Genomic DNA, 17,148 nt, shown 5'->3' with positions numbered 1-17,148 from the left:
GGCATGCTGGCCTTCATAACAAGGGGAATTGAGTATAAGAGCAAAGAGGTCCTTCTGCAGCTGTACAGGGCCCTGGTGAGACCACACCTGGAGTACTGTGTGCAGTTTTGGTCTCCAAATTTGAGGAAGGACATTCTTGCTATTGAGGGAGTGCAGCGTAGGTTCACAAGGTTAATTCCCGGGATGGCGGGACTGTCATATGTCGAAAGATTGGAGCTACTGGGTTTGTATACTCTGGAATTTAGAAGGCTGAGAGGGGATCTTATTGAAACATATAAGATTATTAAGGGATTGGACACGCTGCAGGCAGGAAGCATGTTCCCACCGATGGGTGAGTCCAGAAGCAGAGGCCACAGTTTAAGAATAAGGGGTAGGCCGTTTAGAACGGAGTTGAGGAAAAACTTTTTCACCCAGAGAGTGGTGGATATATGGAATGCTCTGCCCCAGAAGGCTGTGGAGGCCAAGTCTCTGGATGCCTTCAAAAAAGAGATGGATAGAGCTCTTAAAGATAGCGGAATCAAAGGTTATGCGGATAAGGCAGGAACTGGATACTGATTGTGGATGATCAGCCATGATCACAGTGAATGGCGGTGCTGGCTCGTAGGGCCAAATGGCCTACTCCTACACCTATTGTCTATTGTCAAACTTAATGCTATTGTTAAACACGAGTCCGCTCTGGTCCACAGCACAGCTATAGGATGTTGCATGTGCGTAATACTTTGCTTAACGCTAACCGTGACAATAACAGTGGTGTATTCAGGACCGTGGCGATTCTGTACTTAATCCAACACGTCTTTTACTCAACTTTATGCAGCTACACGAAGTTTAGAGTCCTGAAGAAAGCTTCCAGCTCGGGTCAGTTTTGAGAAGGTGCTTCACTCCATGATTACCTCTGCCACTGCGATGGCAGCAGAATTAGAGGTCGGGGAATATTTAATTTATTGAGAGATACAGCACTGTAACAGGCCCTTCCAGAACCCAAGCTGCCCGATTACACCCAAAGCTTTCAGTGAAGCCATCCTGAACGAGCTTCCCCTCCTGCTATTCCCATTCCCAACAAACTGCAGACAACTCAAATAGGAGCAGCCTGCCGGAGAGACTCGGGCAGCTCTGCTGTCGCGAGGATCATTACAGAAAAGCTCTCCCACCAAATGCAGTAGGCATATACGACAGTCCATCTCCGTGCGACAGGACAGCACACGTCACAGTACAATAGTCTCTGCTTTATTATTTCATACATTATTGTTGTACAAACTTTGTACGTTAGTAAATTATTATTGTGTATATTATTAGTTAAGTTTGCAGACCGCTAAGTGTGTTTTTAAATGTTGCTACTGTAACCGGTGGGCACGTGGCCAAGTGGTTAAGGCATTGGACTAGTGATCTGAAGGTCGTGAGTTCGAACCCCAGCCGAGGCAGCGTGTTGTGTCCTTGAGCAAGGCACTTAACCACACACTGCTCTGCGACGACACCGGCGCCAAGCTGTATGGGTCCTAATGCCCTTCCCTTGGACGACATCGGTGTCGTGGAGAGGGGAGACTTGCAGCATGGGCAACTGCCGGTCTTCCAGCAACATACATCAAAGTTGCTGGTGAACGCAGCAGGCCAAGCAGCATCGATAGGAAGAGGCGCAGTCGACGTTTCAGGCCGAGACCCTTCGTCGGGACTAACTGAAGGAAGAGTGAGTAAGGGATTTGAAAGCTGGAGGGGGAGGGGGAGATGCAAAATGATAGGAGAAGACAGGAGGGAGAGGGATAGAGCCAAGAGCTGGACAGGTGATAGGCAAAAGGGGCTACAAGAGGATCATGGGACAGGAGGTCCGGGAAGAAAGACAAGGTGGGGGGGGGGGAAACCCAGAGGATGGGCAAGAGGTATATTCAGAGGGACAGAGGGAGAAAAAGGAGAGTGAGAGAAAGAATGTGTGTATAAAAATAAGTAACAGATGGGGTACGAGGGGGAGGTGGGGCCTTAGCGGAAGTTAGAGAAGTCGATGTTCATGCCATCAGCTTGGAGGGCTACCCAGACGGAATATAAGGTGTTGTTCCTCCAACCTGAGTGTGGCTTCATCTTTACAGTACTTTCCAGGCGCAGATCCATGGTCTCGCAAGACTAACGGATGCCTTTTACTGTAATTAGATTTCCCACTAGGGATCAATAAAGTATTTTTTATTATTATTATTATTATAAACTTCATGACCTCACACTAGCTGATATTATCGATCCTTTTCAAATTCTGTCTTCCTTCCTCCCACAGTACATCGCCGTCAGCACCACCTGATCAATACCTCCCTGTGCTTTTTAATTCGGAATACTGCTCCAGAGATTGTCTGCCTGGCGTCAGGGATCGCATCAGCGGGACTTTTGGTCTGTACCGGCTGCTCATTCTGCCATCCACTACCTGCTCTCGTGGCTTTATGTGGCCCTGACAGTGGGGGGGGAGGAGCAGCTAAGCAGGGGCTACATCCTACCCGAGGGTGGACCCCTGCGGGCTTGGCGGAGGGAATGAACACCCTACACCTCCTCTGACAGAGACGCTACCTCTCTTCAATAATGAAAATTTGACTTCGGACTTTCATACCTCCTGAACCGCAGGACGTTCAGCAATCCAACCCTGTGTCCTCAGCATTCCCAGTCTCCCACCCAGGACACGAAATGAAGAAACGACAGGGAATAAGCTCAAGGTACTTGCCTCAGGATAGGCTTCTCTCCCGAACGGCGGCGGAAAATCCACGTCTCCCCACTTGCCCTTGCAGATGTAATCAGCCGTGGCGTCTATCTTTGCGGCCATGTCCAGAACGAACACCGCAGAGTCCGTGACAACTGCAGCAGGGATTAAAGAGTTCCACAAAGTCAAGGGCATGCCCAAAGCAGTGCCAAGTTTCAATCTTTACAATAAGGTAGAAAATCTGCGTCCCGCAGAAGCCTGCTCGTTCCTTTTCAATATCCTACACTGAGCACGATCCTGGGCAAAGAGACAAGCCATTTCGTGCTGTTGCGCTTCCTTTGCGACGCGCACTGAAGAATATGAAGAGGAATGTGATGCTGAGGCTTTAGAAAAGGCATTGGTCAGAGCGCTCTTGGGAGCACTGTGAGGGGTTTTGGGCCGCCTATCCAAGAAGAGGCGCGCTGGCAGTGGCGAGAGTCCAGAGGGGGTTCACACGAAATGATTCCGGGAATGAAAGGGTGAACGTGTGAGGAGTGTTTTACAGTTCCAGGTTTGTACTCGCCGGATTTCAGAAGAATTGGCGGGGGAAGTCTCACTGAAAGCTGCCAAATATTGAAAGCCCCAGATCAGGGGTCCCAATCTGGAATCCTCAGCCCCCTCGGTTAATGGCAGAGGTCCCATGGCGTAACAAAGTTTGGCCTAGATAGGGTGGATGTGGAGAGGATGTTTCCTATAGTGGGGGAGTCTAGGACCGGAGGACACAGATAGAGTGGATGTGGAGAGGATGTTTCCTATGGTGGGGGAGTCTAGGACCGGAGGACACAGATAGAGTGGATGTGGAGAGGATGTTTCCTATGGTGGGGGAGTCTAGGACCAGAGGACACAGATAGAGTGGATGTGGAGAGGATGTTTCCTATAGTGGGGGAGTCTAGGACCAGAGGACACAGATAGAGTGGATGTGGAGAGGATGTTTCCTATAGTGGGGGAGTCTAGGACCGGAGGACACAGATAGAGTGGATGTGGAGAGGATGTTTCCTGTAGTGGGGGAGTCTGGACCAGAGGACACAGATAGAGTGGATGTGGAGAGGATGTTTCCTATGGTGGGGGAGTCTAGGACCAGAGGACACAGATAGAGTGGATGTGGAGAGGATGTTTCCTATGGTGGGGGAGTCTAGGACCAGAGGACACAGATAGAGTGGATGTGGAGAGGATGTTTCCTATAGTGGGGGAGTCTAGGACCAGAGGACACAGATAGAGTGGATGTGGAGAGGATGTTTCCTATAGTGGGGGAGTCTAGGACCGGAGGACACAGATAGAGTGGATGTGGAGAGGATGTTTCCTGTAGTGGGGGAGTCTGGACCAGAGGACACAGATAGAGTGGATGTGGAGAGGATGTTTCCTATAGTGGGGGAGTCTAGGACCAGAGGGCACAGATAGAGTGGATGTGGAGAGGATGTTTCCTATAGTGGGGGAGTCTAGGACCAGAGGACACAGATAGAGTGGATGTGGAGAGGATGTTTCCTATAGTGGGGGGAGTCTAGGACCAGAGGACACAGATAGGGTGGATGTGGAGAGGATGTTTCCTATATTGGGGGAGTCTAGGACCAGAGGACACAGATAGAGTGGATGTGGAGAGGATGTTTCCTACAGTGTGGGAGTCTAGGACCAGAGGGCACAGATAGAGTGGATGTGGAGAGGATGTTTCCTATATTGGGGGAGTCTAGGACCAGAGGACACAGATAGAGTGGATGTGGAGAGGATGTTTCCTATACTGGGGGAGTCTAGGACCGGAGGACACAGATAGAGTGGACGTGGAGAGGATGTTTCCTATAGTGGGGGGAGTCTAGGACCAGAGGACACAGATAGAGTGGATGTGGAGAGGATGTTTCCTATGGTGGGGGGAGTCTAGGACCAGAGGACACAGATAGAGTGGATGTGGAGAGGATGTTTCCTATAGTGGGGGAGTCTAGGACCAGAGGACACAGATAGAGTGGATGTGGAGAGGATGTTTCCTATAGTGGGGGAGTCTAGGACCAGAGGACACAGATAGAGTGGATGTGGAGAGGATGTTTCCTATAGTGGGGGAGTCTAGGACCAGAGGACACAGATAGAGTGGATGTGGAGAGGATGTTTCCTATATTGGGGGAGTCTAGGACCAGAGGACACAGATAGAGTGGATGTGGAGAGGATGTTTCCTACAGTGTGGGAGTCTAGGACCAGAGGACACAGATAGAGTGGATGTGGAGAGGATGCTTCCTATATTGGGGGAGTCTAGGACCAGAGGACACAGATAGAGTGGATGTGGAGAGGATGTTTCCTATAGTGGGGGAGTCTAGGACCAGAGGGCACAGATAGAGTGGATGTGGAGAGGATGTTTCCTATATTGGGGGAGTCTAGGACCAGAGGACACAGATAGAGTGGATGTGGAGAGGATGTTTCCTATAACGGGGGACTCTAGGACCCTCCCTGCTCACCCTCTCCCGCCCCATCACCTGCTAACAGGATTACTGGCCAGGAGCTGCACGCTTGTAAAAAGGGCTGACCGTGTCCCGAGGTAACCCGAGCCCAGCAAACGGCCTGACCCGGCTGGAACTGGTCTGGAATCGGCCTGACTTTGGGAGGAAGATAGGAAGTGATCTGGTAGGCGGGAGAGGGGTGGCAGATTTTTTTTTTAAATGCTGTTTACATTGTGCTGCTTTTCACTTTCAGCAGAGCAACCATCACAGAAGTGGATGGCCCCACCTTGGAGATATGTAGGTTACGTCAGGTTCAAGAGAGATGACAGCCAGAGTGTTCTTCTGTTCCCTTGGTCTTAACCTTTCAATTCTTTGACAGTTGGGGAATGTCTGGGAAATTTAGTGGTTGTACATTAGAAACTTTAATCTTTACATGGGCTTGCATCAGTTGCATGCTTCCTTTCAACCAAGCCGTACGACTGGCACGTCTGTTTTTAACCCAACCAGAAAGAGGTAATTGGTGTCAGAATGGTTGCTGTGACACGTCTAGTGTAGCGGATGGTGCTTGTCGCTCTCACTTTCAGCTCCCACCGCTGGCTAGCAGTCTTGCGAAAAGGAGAGCTGAATGTGTAGGTCTCTCCCTGTCAGTACACAGTCTCTCCAAGAACAAACCTCGTGTCGTGCCTCCTCACTGGCGACACGCGGAAACTGAACTCCTTTCGGACTCAGGGTGAACTACAGAGGACGGGCAGGAGGTCTGGCCCCTGTACACGTAGCACACAGTGGACACGCCCTGGTGCTCGCGAACCAGATCCCCAGCTATGGGTAATTAGCCCCACTGCCCTGTGACAAAGGCTACGGGAGTAAGCCATAGACAGCAAATTCGGAGTGCAGCCCCCTAAGGTGGCTATTCATCACTGAACATCCTACTACTGCAGCCAAGCTGGTGCTAAGCGTATCGCTTCACAAGCTTTCCTTTGGACTACACTGGTGACGCCGAGAGGGGGATCTTGACCAACTGGGTCTCCACATCTCAGGATCTCCAGACCTTCCACCCAGGCTTGTGATGATGATCATTGCCCATCGTCCTTCCAGACAGATGGATGCCAACCACAAGTGGTAATTGTTAGTTATGATACAAGGCGTAGGTGCAGAATTAGGCCATTGAAAGGTTCTTTTCTTTTTAAAAAACAAAATCAAGGTAAGTACACAGAATACAACTCTGAGATTCATCTTCTCCAGATAGCCAAGAAATACAGAGAAACCATGACTGCCGTTGAAAGAAAAGATATCAGACCCCGTCTCTTCCCCCACCCCACGGCACGGAAAAGGGAAAGAAACAAAAACTCGCAAAGCCCAAACACCCCCCAGTACCACCCCCCCCAACCCACTATTCGACAACAAGAAGGAAAACACAGGAGCCTGAAGGAGACCAACATAAACCACAGCCCACGCAGACAAGTCTCAGAATTTGAAAAGCAACCCCGCCCATCCCATCATAGGCGACTTACCGCTCTCCTGCCTTCTGACCTCTGACCTGATGCCCTGACTAATCAAGAGCCTATTAACGTCTGCTTTACGTATACCCAAAGACTTGGCCTCCATAGTCGTCTGAGGCAATGAATTCCACAGACTCGGCTAAAGAAATTCCTCCTCACCTCTGTCCTATACAGACCCTTTTTGTGTCTAGCCAGCCACAGCTGCCAACGGCGGCACCCTGCAACAGAAGCTTAGATCACTAAGCAATGAGAAGGATAACGCTGAAGGAATTAGAAAGCTGACCTACAATTCTGTAACGGGCTCATGGGAAAATGAGCAATATTAATACACAAAGGATAATTCGAGACAGCGAAGAACGTGCCATTTGGCTTACATGAGACTACTCTGAATTGTGTTTTTAGTTTAAGATCGTTTTCCCTCCCACCTACATCGTTGTGACAACAGGTTGGTAGCTGAGGTTATAGTCAGGCAATCCGGCCCGTCAGTCCTGCTCCAACACTTCATCATGGCTGATTCATTTCCCGCTCAACCCCACCCTCCTGCTTCCTCCCTGCGGTGAACTTTGACACCCTGACTAATCTATTAACCTCCGCTTTAAATACACCCACCGACTTGGCCTCCACAGCCGTCTGCCACGATGAATTCCACAGATTCACCGCCTTCTGGGCTAAAGAAATTCCTTCTCCTCCTCCTCTCTGTTCAAAATGGTTGTCCTCGAGTCTGACTGGACTAACCCCACAAGAGGGAACATCCTCTGCACATCCACTCTGTCCAGGCCTTTCAACTTTCAATAGGTTTCAATGAGACCCCCATCCCCATTCTTCTAAACTCCGGCAATTATAAGCCCAGAGCCATCAAACAAACACTCCCCCACCTCCCCCTCGTACCCCATCCATTATTTACTTACATACATACATTCTTTCTCTCTCTCTCCTTTTTCTCCCTCTGTCCCCCCCACCATACCCCTTGCCCTTCCTCTGGGTTCCCACCTCCCCCACCTTTTCCTTCTCCCTGGGCCTCCTGTCCCATGATCCTCTCATATCCCTTTTGCCAATCACCTGTCCAGCTCTTGGCTCCATCCGTCCCCCTCCTGTCTTCTCCTATCATTTCGGATCTCCCCCTCCCACTCCCACTTTCAAATCTCTTACTAGCTCTTCCTTCAGTTAGTCCTGACGAAGGGTCTCGGCCCAAAACGTCGACTGTACCTCTTCCTAGAGATGCTGCCCGGCCTGCTGCATTCACCAGCAACTTTGATGTGTGTTGCTTGAAATTCCAGCATCTGCAGATTTACTTGTGTTTGCCTCCTCATATGTTAATCCTTTAACTCTTGTAAATGCCCCCTCCTGTTGACATCCTCCGGACCCTCTCCAATGCCACCTGTTCTATCTGGGAGTTTTCATTAAAACTCTGAAATGCTAATTCGGCCAGCGTTCTTTCAACTTCACAAGGCTTCAGGTGTGATGCAACAGGGAGTCCTGGCTGAGTTCTGCTACATTAGGAAAACCTGAAGTTGAAAGGCAATCGCGATCAACCAGGCACGGTCACCTCAATCCACACAGCTTTGTCAGCCTGCAGAATGAAAGCATTTTCGAAACCAAATAATTCTCGCTTACCAAGTGGGTTAATCTCCAGGTAGGTGAAGAAGAGATCCTCATACAGGTTGAAAAGTCCAACGATGAAAGATGCCAGAATGCTGCAAAGACGAAGAAAAGTGTCACAAAAAAAGACCGAAGAAACATTTATTATCAAAGTACACCTGTCTCCAATGTGGGTAGGAGGGGGAGGGTTGATGCTACTTGTGCATAGGGGGGCAGAGGGCTTTTGGGAGGGGGGCGGGGTTCATGTCTTTATTCTACCATTCATTCTTTGGCATCCCCCCAGCCATTCTGTTTCGAGGATGTTCGTGGAGAGTACGAATTTCAGGTTGTATATTGTATATTAGAAATTTATACTGTACATTTACACCGCACACTGTCAGAGCAGTGCTACCAGGATAATCGAGGACATGACCCACCCAGCCAACACACTTTTCGTCCCTCTTCCCTCTGGGAGAAGGCTCAGGAGCTTGAAGACTCGTACGGCCAGATTTGGGAACACCTTCTTTCCATCTGTGATAAGATTGCTGAACAGATCCTGACCCGGATCTGGGCCGTACCCTCCAAATATCCGGACCTGCCTCTCGGTTTTTTTGCACTACCTTACTTTCCATTTTTCTATTTTTTATTTATGATTTATAATTTAAATTTTTAATATTTACTATCGATTTGTAATCCAGGGAGTGTGAAGCGCAGAATCAAATATTGCTGTGATGATTGTACGCTCTAGTATCAATTGTTTGGCGACAATAAAGTATAAAGTATAAAGAAACATAGAAAACCTACAGCACATTACAGGCCCTTTTATCAGATTGAGTTCAACTGCTGCAGGATCCCAGAATTAGTTGGACTGTGTCTGGTTTCTCTGGGAATTTTCTGCATTTATCACCTTGTTCGTATTTTAAGCATTTTTGATTTTTATTTCTTTGTTAGCCACCTATTGACAGGACAACCCTGAGATTCACTTTCCTGCGGGCATACTCGGCAAATCTATAGAATAGTAACTGTAAACAGGATCAGTGAAAGATCAACCAGAGTGCAGAAGACAACAAACTGTGTAAATGCAAACATAAATAAACAGCAATAAATAACGAGAACATGAGATAAGGAGTCCTTAAAGTGAGATCATTGGTTCTGGGAAAATCTCAATAGATGACTGAAGTTATCTCTTTGTTCGAGAGCCTGATGGTTGAGGGGGTAATAACTGTTCCTGAACCTGGTGGTGTGGGACCTGAGGCTCCTGTACCTCCTTCCTGATGGTTGAGGGGTAATAACTGTCCTGAACCTGGTGGTGTGGGTCCTGAGACTCCTGTACCTCCTTCCTGATGGTTGAGGGGGTAATAACTGTTCCTGAACCTGGTGGTGTGGGACCTGAGGCTCCTGTACCTCCTTCCTGATGGTTGAGGGGGTAATAACTGTTCCTGAACCTGGTGGTGTGGGTCCTGAGGCTCCTGTACCTCCTTCCTGATGGTTGAGGGGGTAATAACTGTTTCTGAACCTGGTGGTGTGGGTCCTGAGGCTCCTGTACCTCCTTCCTGATGGCCGCAGCGAGAAGACAGCATAGCCTGGATGGTGAGGGGGTGGGGGTGGGAATGGGAATCTCTGATGATAGAAGCTGCTTTCCTGCAACAGCATTTCATGCAGATGTGCTCGATAGTTGGGAGGGCTTCGCCCGTGATGGACTGGGCTGAATCCACCACCTTCTGCAGGATTTTCCAGTCAAAGGCACAAGAAGTTTATGAAAAAAAAGTCATTAAAAAAAAACTAAAGCCTCGGCCTTAAAATGAGGGTGACAAAAGACAACAGGCAGAGGCCAGGAAATGAGCGTGCAAGTATAGAGGGGAGACGGCAGGGTCAGAGGCAGGGTGGATGCGTGTGGGTTGGGCTTGAACAGAGGGCAGAATCGAGGCAGGAGGGTCAGGGTGTAAAGAGCAAAATGGCAAGCAGGTGAATGCAAGAGCATGACACGCTGAGGAAGACTCAGAGATTGAAGGCTCTGGCCTGTGCTTGTTGGAGTCTAGAAGAATCTTGGGGGTGGGGGGGGAGGAGATCTCATTGAAGCCTATTGAATGTTGTAAGGCCTAGAGTGGATGTGGAGAGGATGTTTCCTATAGTGGGGGAGTCTAGGACCAGAGGACACAGATGGAGTGGATGTGGAGAGGATGTTTCCTACAGTGTGGGAGTCTAGGACCAGAGGGCACAGATAGAGTGGATGTGGAGAGGATGTTTCCTATAGTGGAGGAGTCTAGGACCAGAGGACACGATAGAGTGGATGTGGAGAGGATGTTTCCTACAGTGTGGGAGTCTAGGACCAGAGGGCACAGATAGAGTGGATGTTGAGAGGATGTTTCCTATAGTGGGGGAGTCTAGGACCAGAGGACACAGATAGAGTGGATGTTGAGAGGATGTTTCCTATAGTGGGGGAGTCTAGGACCAGAGGACACAGAGTGGATGTGGAGAGAATGTTTCCCTTGGCTGGGCAGACTAAAACTGGAGAGCAGAGCCTCAGAATAGGGGGGTGTCCTGTTAGAACAGAGATGAGGAGGGCTTTCTTTAGCCAGAGGGCAGACAGGTGCCTGTAGAGGCCAGGTTTCTGGGTGCAATTAAATCGGAGGTTGATAGGTTCTTGACTAGTCAGGGCGTGAAAGGTTGTGAGGAGAACAGGGGATGCAGGGGGAAATGGATTAGCCATGATGAAATGGCAGGGCAGTCACGACGGGCCAAATGGCCTGATTCTGCTCCAATGTCTCATGATCTGAGACGTGTGAGAGGGGAATGGAACGAGGACTGAAGCTCGCAAAGGGGGGCAGATTGCACCCGCTTCTTACCTTGGAGAGCGAGATGGTGCGTGAGGATGACAGGCAAAAAGAGTGAGAGAGCAAGAGTGCGAGGGGGAGTGCGATGGACAGACACACGGAGAGAGAGAGAGACAGACGGACACACACACGGAGACACACAGAGTGAGAGAGACAGAGACGGAGACGGAGACAGAGACAGACAGACAGAGAGACAAATAACAATTGTGCATTATCGATCCTAAATCTTATATTTAATCGGTATTGCAGTACTGCAGTATCTGGGGAAATATAAATGCACACAGGTAGGAATGTACTGAGTTGCCAAATTGTGAAGCCAGATTTTGTTTTTCTAAAACATTGCAGCTTTACTGTTAACCTGTTGGCAGTTCCTCAGGATCGACAGCCCGATTAAGAAACTGAATCCGGGTTGCTGGCTTGACACTCAACGCAGCACAGATGTAAAGCGTGCAAGGAGCCGGCCGGATTCGAATCCGGGAACCTCTCGCCCTGAAGTCCAGGGCAGATGCCACTGCGGTGACAGATGTAGAACTGAGGATCATGTTAAAACAAAAGTAATCTGCTTATCTCTGTGTGGCATGCATTCAAACTGGCACTCTGCTTCCTTAGGAGTTCACAGAGTTTTGTCAAGACATCTAAAACTTTGACAAACTTCTATAGATGTGTGGTGGAGAGTATATTGACTATCTGCATCGCTGCCTGGTCTGGAAACACCAATGGCCTTGAACGGAAAATTGTATTAAAAGTAGTGGATACTGCTAAGTTCATCACAGGTAAAGCCCTCCCTACCATTGAGCACATCTACATGAAACACAATCGCAGGAAAGCAGAATCCATCATCACGACCACCCAGGACACACTCTCTTCTCACCGCCTCCATTAGGAAGGAGGTACAGGAGCCTCAGGTCCCACACCACCAGGTTCAGGAACAGTTATTACCCCTCAACCATCAGGAAGAAGGTACAGGAGCCTCAGGTCCCACACCACCAGGTTCAGGAACAGTCATTACCCCTCAACCATCAGGAAGGAGGTACAGGAGCCTTAGGTCCCACACCACCAGGTTCAGGAACAGTCATTACCCCTCAACCATCAGGAAGGAGGTATAGGAGCCTCAGGACCCACACCACCAGGTTCAGGAACAGTTATTACCCCTCAACCATCAGGAAGAAGGTACAGGAGCCTCAGGTCCCACACCACCAGGTTCAGGAACAGTTATTACCCCTCAACCATCAGGAAGAAGGTACAGGAGCCTCAGGACCCACACCACCAGGTTCAGGAACAGTTATTACCCCTCAACCATCAGGAAGAAGGTACAGGAGCCTCAGGTCCCACACCACCAGGTTCAGGAACAGTCATTACCCCTCGACCATCAGGAAGAAGGTACAGGAGCCTCAGGTCCCACACCACCAGGTTCAGGAACAGTTATTACCACCTCAACCATCAGGAAGGAGGTACAGGAGCCTCAGGACCCACACCACCAGGTTCAGGAACAGTTATTACCACCTCAACCATCAGGAAGGAGGTACAGGAGCCTCAGGACCCACACCACCAGGTTCAGGAACAGTTATTACCCCTCAACCATCAGGAAGGAGGTACAGGAGCCTCAGGACCCACACCACCAGGTTCAGGAACAGTTATTACCCCATGAGGCTCTTGAACCAAAAGGGATAACTTCACTCGCCCCATCATTGAAATCTTCCCACAACTTATGGACCCACTTTCAAGGTCTCTTCATCACACGTTCTCAATATTTATTGCTTGCTTGCTTGTTTACTTATTTATAATTGTTTCTTCTTTTTGCATTCGCACAGTATGTTGTCTCCTGTACACGGGTAAAACGCCCAGGTCTGGCGGTCGTCCATTGTTTGTGTTATAGTTACTAGTCTATAGATTTGCTCAGTATGCCCACAAGGAAATGAATCTGTCGGGGTTGTATATGGTGACATCTATGTACCTTGATCATAAAATTTACTTTGAGTTTTGACCGATCAATATGAAACGACCCTATCTAAAAATACGTGGGATCCCTAGTCAAGATTATGATCAAACGACTTACAAAAGCAGATAGTCAGGTATGTTAAAGATTACCCACTATCGACCAGAATGCTAAACTTGTCTGATGTGACAGAATTCCTCCAGTGCTTATACACCAAGCGATTTCCACCAATAGAACTGCATATTACTACATTTTCTGTTTGTGCAGGTGCTGTTTAAATATTTGTCCAAACTCTGAGCCAGTTCACCGCCATCCACTTCCAAGCTGCTCAAACACGAAACTGAGACTATTTGACCAACCCCTCCAGGAAGAGCACAGCCTCGTCGCCGGGTTCAGAGGTCTGCCTGCCTCAGTGACCCCGGAGAGGTACGCTGGCTGGAGTCGGGGCTTTGTGCTTTGGCCCTCGGCCGGGTCACCCAGTGCCAAACAGGGTCAAAGGGTAGAGGTCAGACTGAGAGCGGTCCGCCGGCCCTCCAGGTTCAGGGGTTTCAGCTCAGGGCCAACAACCCTGATGGTCAAACACAATTGTTGGGGAAAGAGAAACAAGGAATCCTTCTACATCCGAGTGGGATAGTACTCTGGAGTCTGCGCCCGGGTCTTGCTCGACTGCCAGAAGTGAAAACCGAGGGGAAGCTGGCAGGATGAAGGACTCTCATCGCTGCCCTGAACGGAGAGTCGGTCGGTAAACTCCCAGAAACAGCCACGCGGCAATGACCGAACCCTCACGTCAAGGAGGCCCAAGGGACGGCAGACACCGGAACCAGGAGCAACACACAATCGGCCGGAGGAACTCAGGGATTCCGAGAAACGTTGCCATGGCCGTAACGCAAGGAACACGTCTGGCAAACTCCCAGTAACCTCCAGGAGGACTGCAACCTTGTCGTGGGGCTTCAGAGGCTTGCCTGCCTCAGTGACCCGGAGAGCCAAGGCGGCTGAGGTCGGGTCTCCCATGCCAAGCAGGTCACTAGACAACAAACAATAGGTGCAGGAGTAGGCCATTCGGCCCTTCCAGCCAGCACCGCCATTCACTGTGATCATGGCTGATCATCGACAATCAGTATCCAGTTCCTGCCTTATCCCCATAACCTTTGATTCTGCTAACTTTAAGAGCTGTATCCATCTCTTTTTTGAAAACATCCAGAGACTTGGCCTCCACAGCCTTCTGGGGCAGAGCATTCCATATATCCACCACTCTCTGAGTGAAAAAGTTTTTCCTCAACTCCGTTCTAAATGGACTACCCCTTATTCTTAAATTGTGGCCTCTGGTTCTGGACTCACCCATCAGCGGGAACATGCTTCCTGCCTGCAGCGTGTCCAATCCCTTAATAATCTTATATGTTTCAATAAGATCCCCTCTCAGCCTTCTAAATTCCAGTGTATACAACCCCAGTCGCTCCAATCTTTCGACATATGACAGTCCCGCCATCCCGGGAATTAACCTTGTGAACCTACGCTGCACTCCCTCAATAGCAAGAATGTCCTTCCTCAAATTTGGAGACCAAAACTGCACACAGTACTCCAGGTGTGGTCTCACCAGGGCCCTGTACAACTGCAGAAGGACCTCTTTGCTCCTATACTCAACTCCCCGAGGTCATGGCAGTAACACCAGCGGCGAAACAGGCAGTAACTAATTTAAGCAACACACATCAAAGTTGCTGGTGAACGCAGCAGGCCAGGCAGCATCTATAGGAAGAGGTGCAGTCGACGTTTCAGGCCGAGACCCTTCGTCAGGACTAACTGAAGGAAGAGTGAGTAAGGGATTTGAAAGTTGGAGGGGGAGGGGGAGATCCAAAATGATAGGAGAAGACAGGAGGGGGAGGGATAGAGCCGAGAGCTGGACAGGTGATAGGCAAAAGGGGATACGAGAGGATCATGGGACAGGAGGTCCGGGAAGAAAGACGGGGGGGGGGGTGACCCAGAGGATGGGCAAGAGGTATATTCAGAGGGACAGAGGGAGAAAAAGTAGAGTGAGAGAAAGAATGTGTGCATAAAAATGAGTAACAGATGGGGTACGAGGGGGAGGTGGGGCCTAGCGGAAGTTAGAGAAGTCAATGTTCATGCCATCAGGTTGGAGGCTACCCAGACGGAATATAAGGTGTTGTTCCTCCAACCTGAGTGTGGCTTCATCTTTACAGTAGAGGAGGCCGTGGATAGACATGTCAGAATGGGAATGGGATGTGGAATTAAAATGTGTGGCCACTGGGAGATCCTGCTTTCTCTGGCGGACAGAGCGTAGATGTTCAGCAAAGTGGTCTCCCAGTCTGCGTCGGGTCTCACCAATATATAAAAGGCCACATCGGGAGCACCGGACGCAGTATATCACCCCAGTCGACTCACAGGTGAAGTGATGCCTCACCTGGAAGGACTGTTTGGGGCCCTGAATGGTGGTAAGGGAGGAAGTGTAAGGGCATGTGTAGGGTAAGGGAGGAAGTGTAAGGGCATGTGTAGGGTAAGGGAATCCCTTACTCACTCTTCCTTCAGTTAGTCCTAACGAAGGTTCTCGGCCTGAAACGTCGACTGCACCTCTTCCTATAGATGCTGCCTGGCCTGCTGCGTTCACCAGGAACTTTGATGTGTGTTGCTTGAATTTCCAGCATCTGCAGAATTCCTGTTGTTTGCGTTTAAAGTAACTAATTTAACCAAGTTATTCGGTCAATCCACCTCATTGGGTGAACTTCTCAAGTTCTTAAACACGAGGAAGTCTGCAGAGCAACACACACAAAACGCTGGAGGAACTCAGCAGGTCAGGCAGCATCCATGGAAATGAATAAACAGTCGACATTTCGGGCCAAGAACCTTATTCAGAACTGCGAAGGAAGGGGGAAAATGCCAGAATAAAAAGGTGGCCGGGGGGTGGGGGGGTAGGGGGAAGAGGAAGGAGGATGCCTAGTGTAAACGTAACTTTGCTGGATCGAATAACGACAGCACAAAAAGATCCTTACTTATCTTTCCACCCGTTTATTTCCTTGAGCTCAGCCGGCGAGTGAACTCGGACCCGACATCAGGGAGAGACCCTTTCTCATCTCCCCGGCGGTTCTACAAGTTCACTGCCCGATGTCAGAATTGTCAGAAGTTATAAGGCCACCGATACAAAAGAACAATCAGTTTGATAACCATTCTGGTCAAGTCAATGGACTATTGATACAGAGAACAATCAGTTTGATAACTATTCCGGCCAAGTCAATGGACTATTGATACTAAAGTACAATCAATTTGATAGACACTCCAGCCACCTTAATTAAAGAAAGGAATATCCTACTTGGTTTGCTGGAGCCACAACTTAATGACAAAGATAAGAACATCCGTCAGATTTGTGCTTCAGTTAAGAAAGGAATGTTCTGTCTGATTTCCATCAGGTACTGCTTTTCGTCAAAATCAAAAGGTGTGAAAAGCCCAGAGACATGTTATGTGGATCTGGGCAAACTTTAACCCCTATCTTGCTCCAAAGAAAGGAGCCGTGAGACATTATTCAAACACACTGCAGTCACAGACATAGTCAGTACTTAATTCATTGTTTACAGGGATTTGAGATTCCCCCATTCCCTTAAACTTTATCACTAGAAGGTGAAAGGTGATGGCAAGTGGGTGGGAAAGATGAAGGGCTGGGAAGGAAGGAACCTGATAGGAGAGAAGTGGGGACCAATGGGAGAAAGGGAAGAAGGTGATAGGCAGGTGAGAAGAGATAGGAACCCAGAGTGGGGAATAAAAGAAGAGGGGAGGGGTAAGGGAATGTTGTTTTCAAACCAGAAGGAGAAATTGATGTTCAAGCCATCAGGCTGGTGAATACCGAGACAAGGTGTAAACACGAGGAATTCTGCAGATGCTGCAAATTCAAGCAACACGCATCAAAGTTGCAGGTGAACGCAGCAGGCCAGGCAGCATCTCTAGGAAGAGGTACAGGCGACGTTTCGGGTTGAGACCCTTGGTCAGGACTAACCGAAAGAAGAGCTAGTAATACAAGGTGCCTGAGAGTGGCCCCTTCATGACGCAAGAGGAGGCCGTGGACCCACACGTCAAAACAGGAATGGGAATCGGAGTTAACGTGCACTATTTACTGTCAATTACAACTTGATTGTGCAGAGTATTTCAAACTGAACCACGTTATCGTTCACACACACGC

General features: G+C 49.3%; 1 protein-coding gene across 1 annotated transcript in view; it reads right to left on the bottom strand.

Annotated features, from left to right (window-relative positions):
• Positions 1-17,148, bottom strand: part of aclya (ATP citrate lyase a) — a 204,334-nt gene that overhangs the window by 114,886 nt on the left and 72,300 nt on the right. The window contains exons 6-7 of the mRNA XM_063038010.1: positions 8,235-8,314; positions 2,686-2,820 (exon numbers count right to left, since the gene is read on the bottom strand). Of these exons, the coding sequence (XP_062894080.1) occupies positions 2,686-2,820; positions 8,235-8,314 (215 nt within the window). The remainder of the gene's footprint in view (positions 1-2,685; positions 2,821-8,234; positions 8,315-17,148) is intronic.

This window comes from Mobula hypostoma, chromosome X1, assembly GCF_963921235.1.
Source record: "Mobula hypostoma chromosome X1, sMobHyp1.1, whole genome shotgun sequence".
NCBI lineage: Eukaryota > Metazoa > Chordata > Chondrichthyes > Myliobatiformes > Myliobatidae > Mobula > Mobula hypostoma.
The sequence above is the reverse complement of the archived record's forward strand: the minus strand, read 5'-3'. Positions and strand labels throughout refer to the sequence as shown.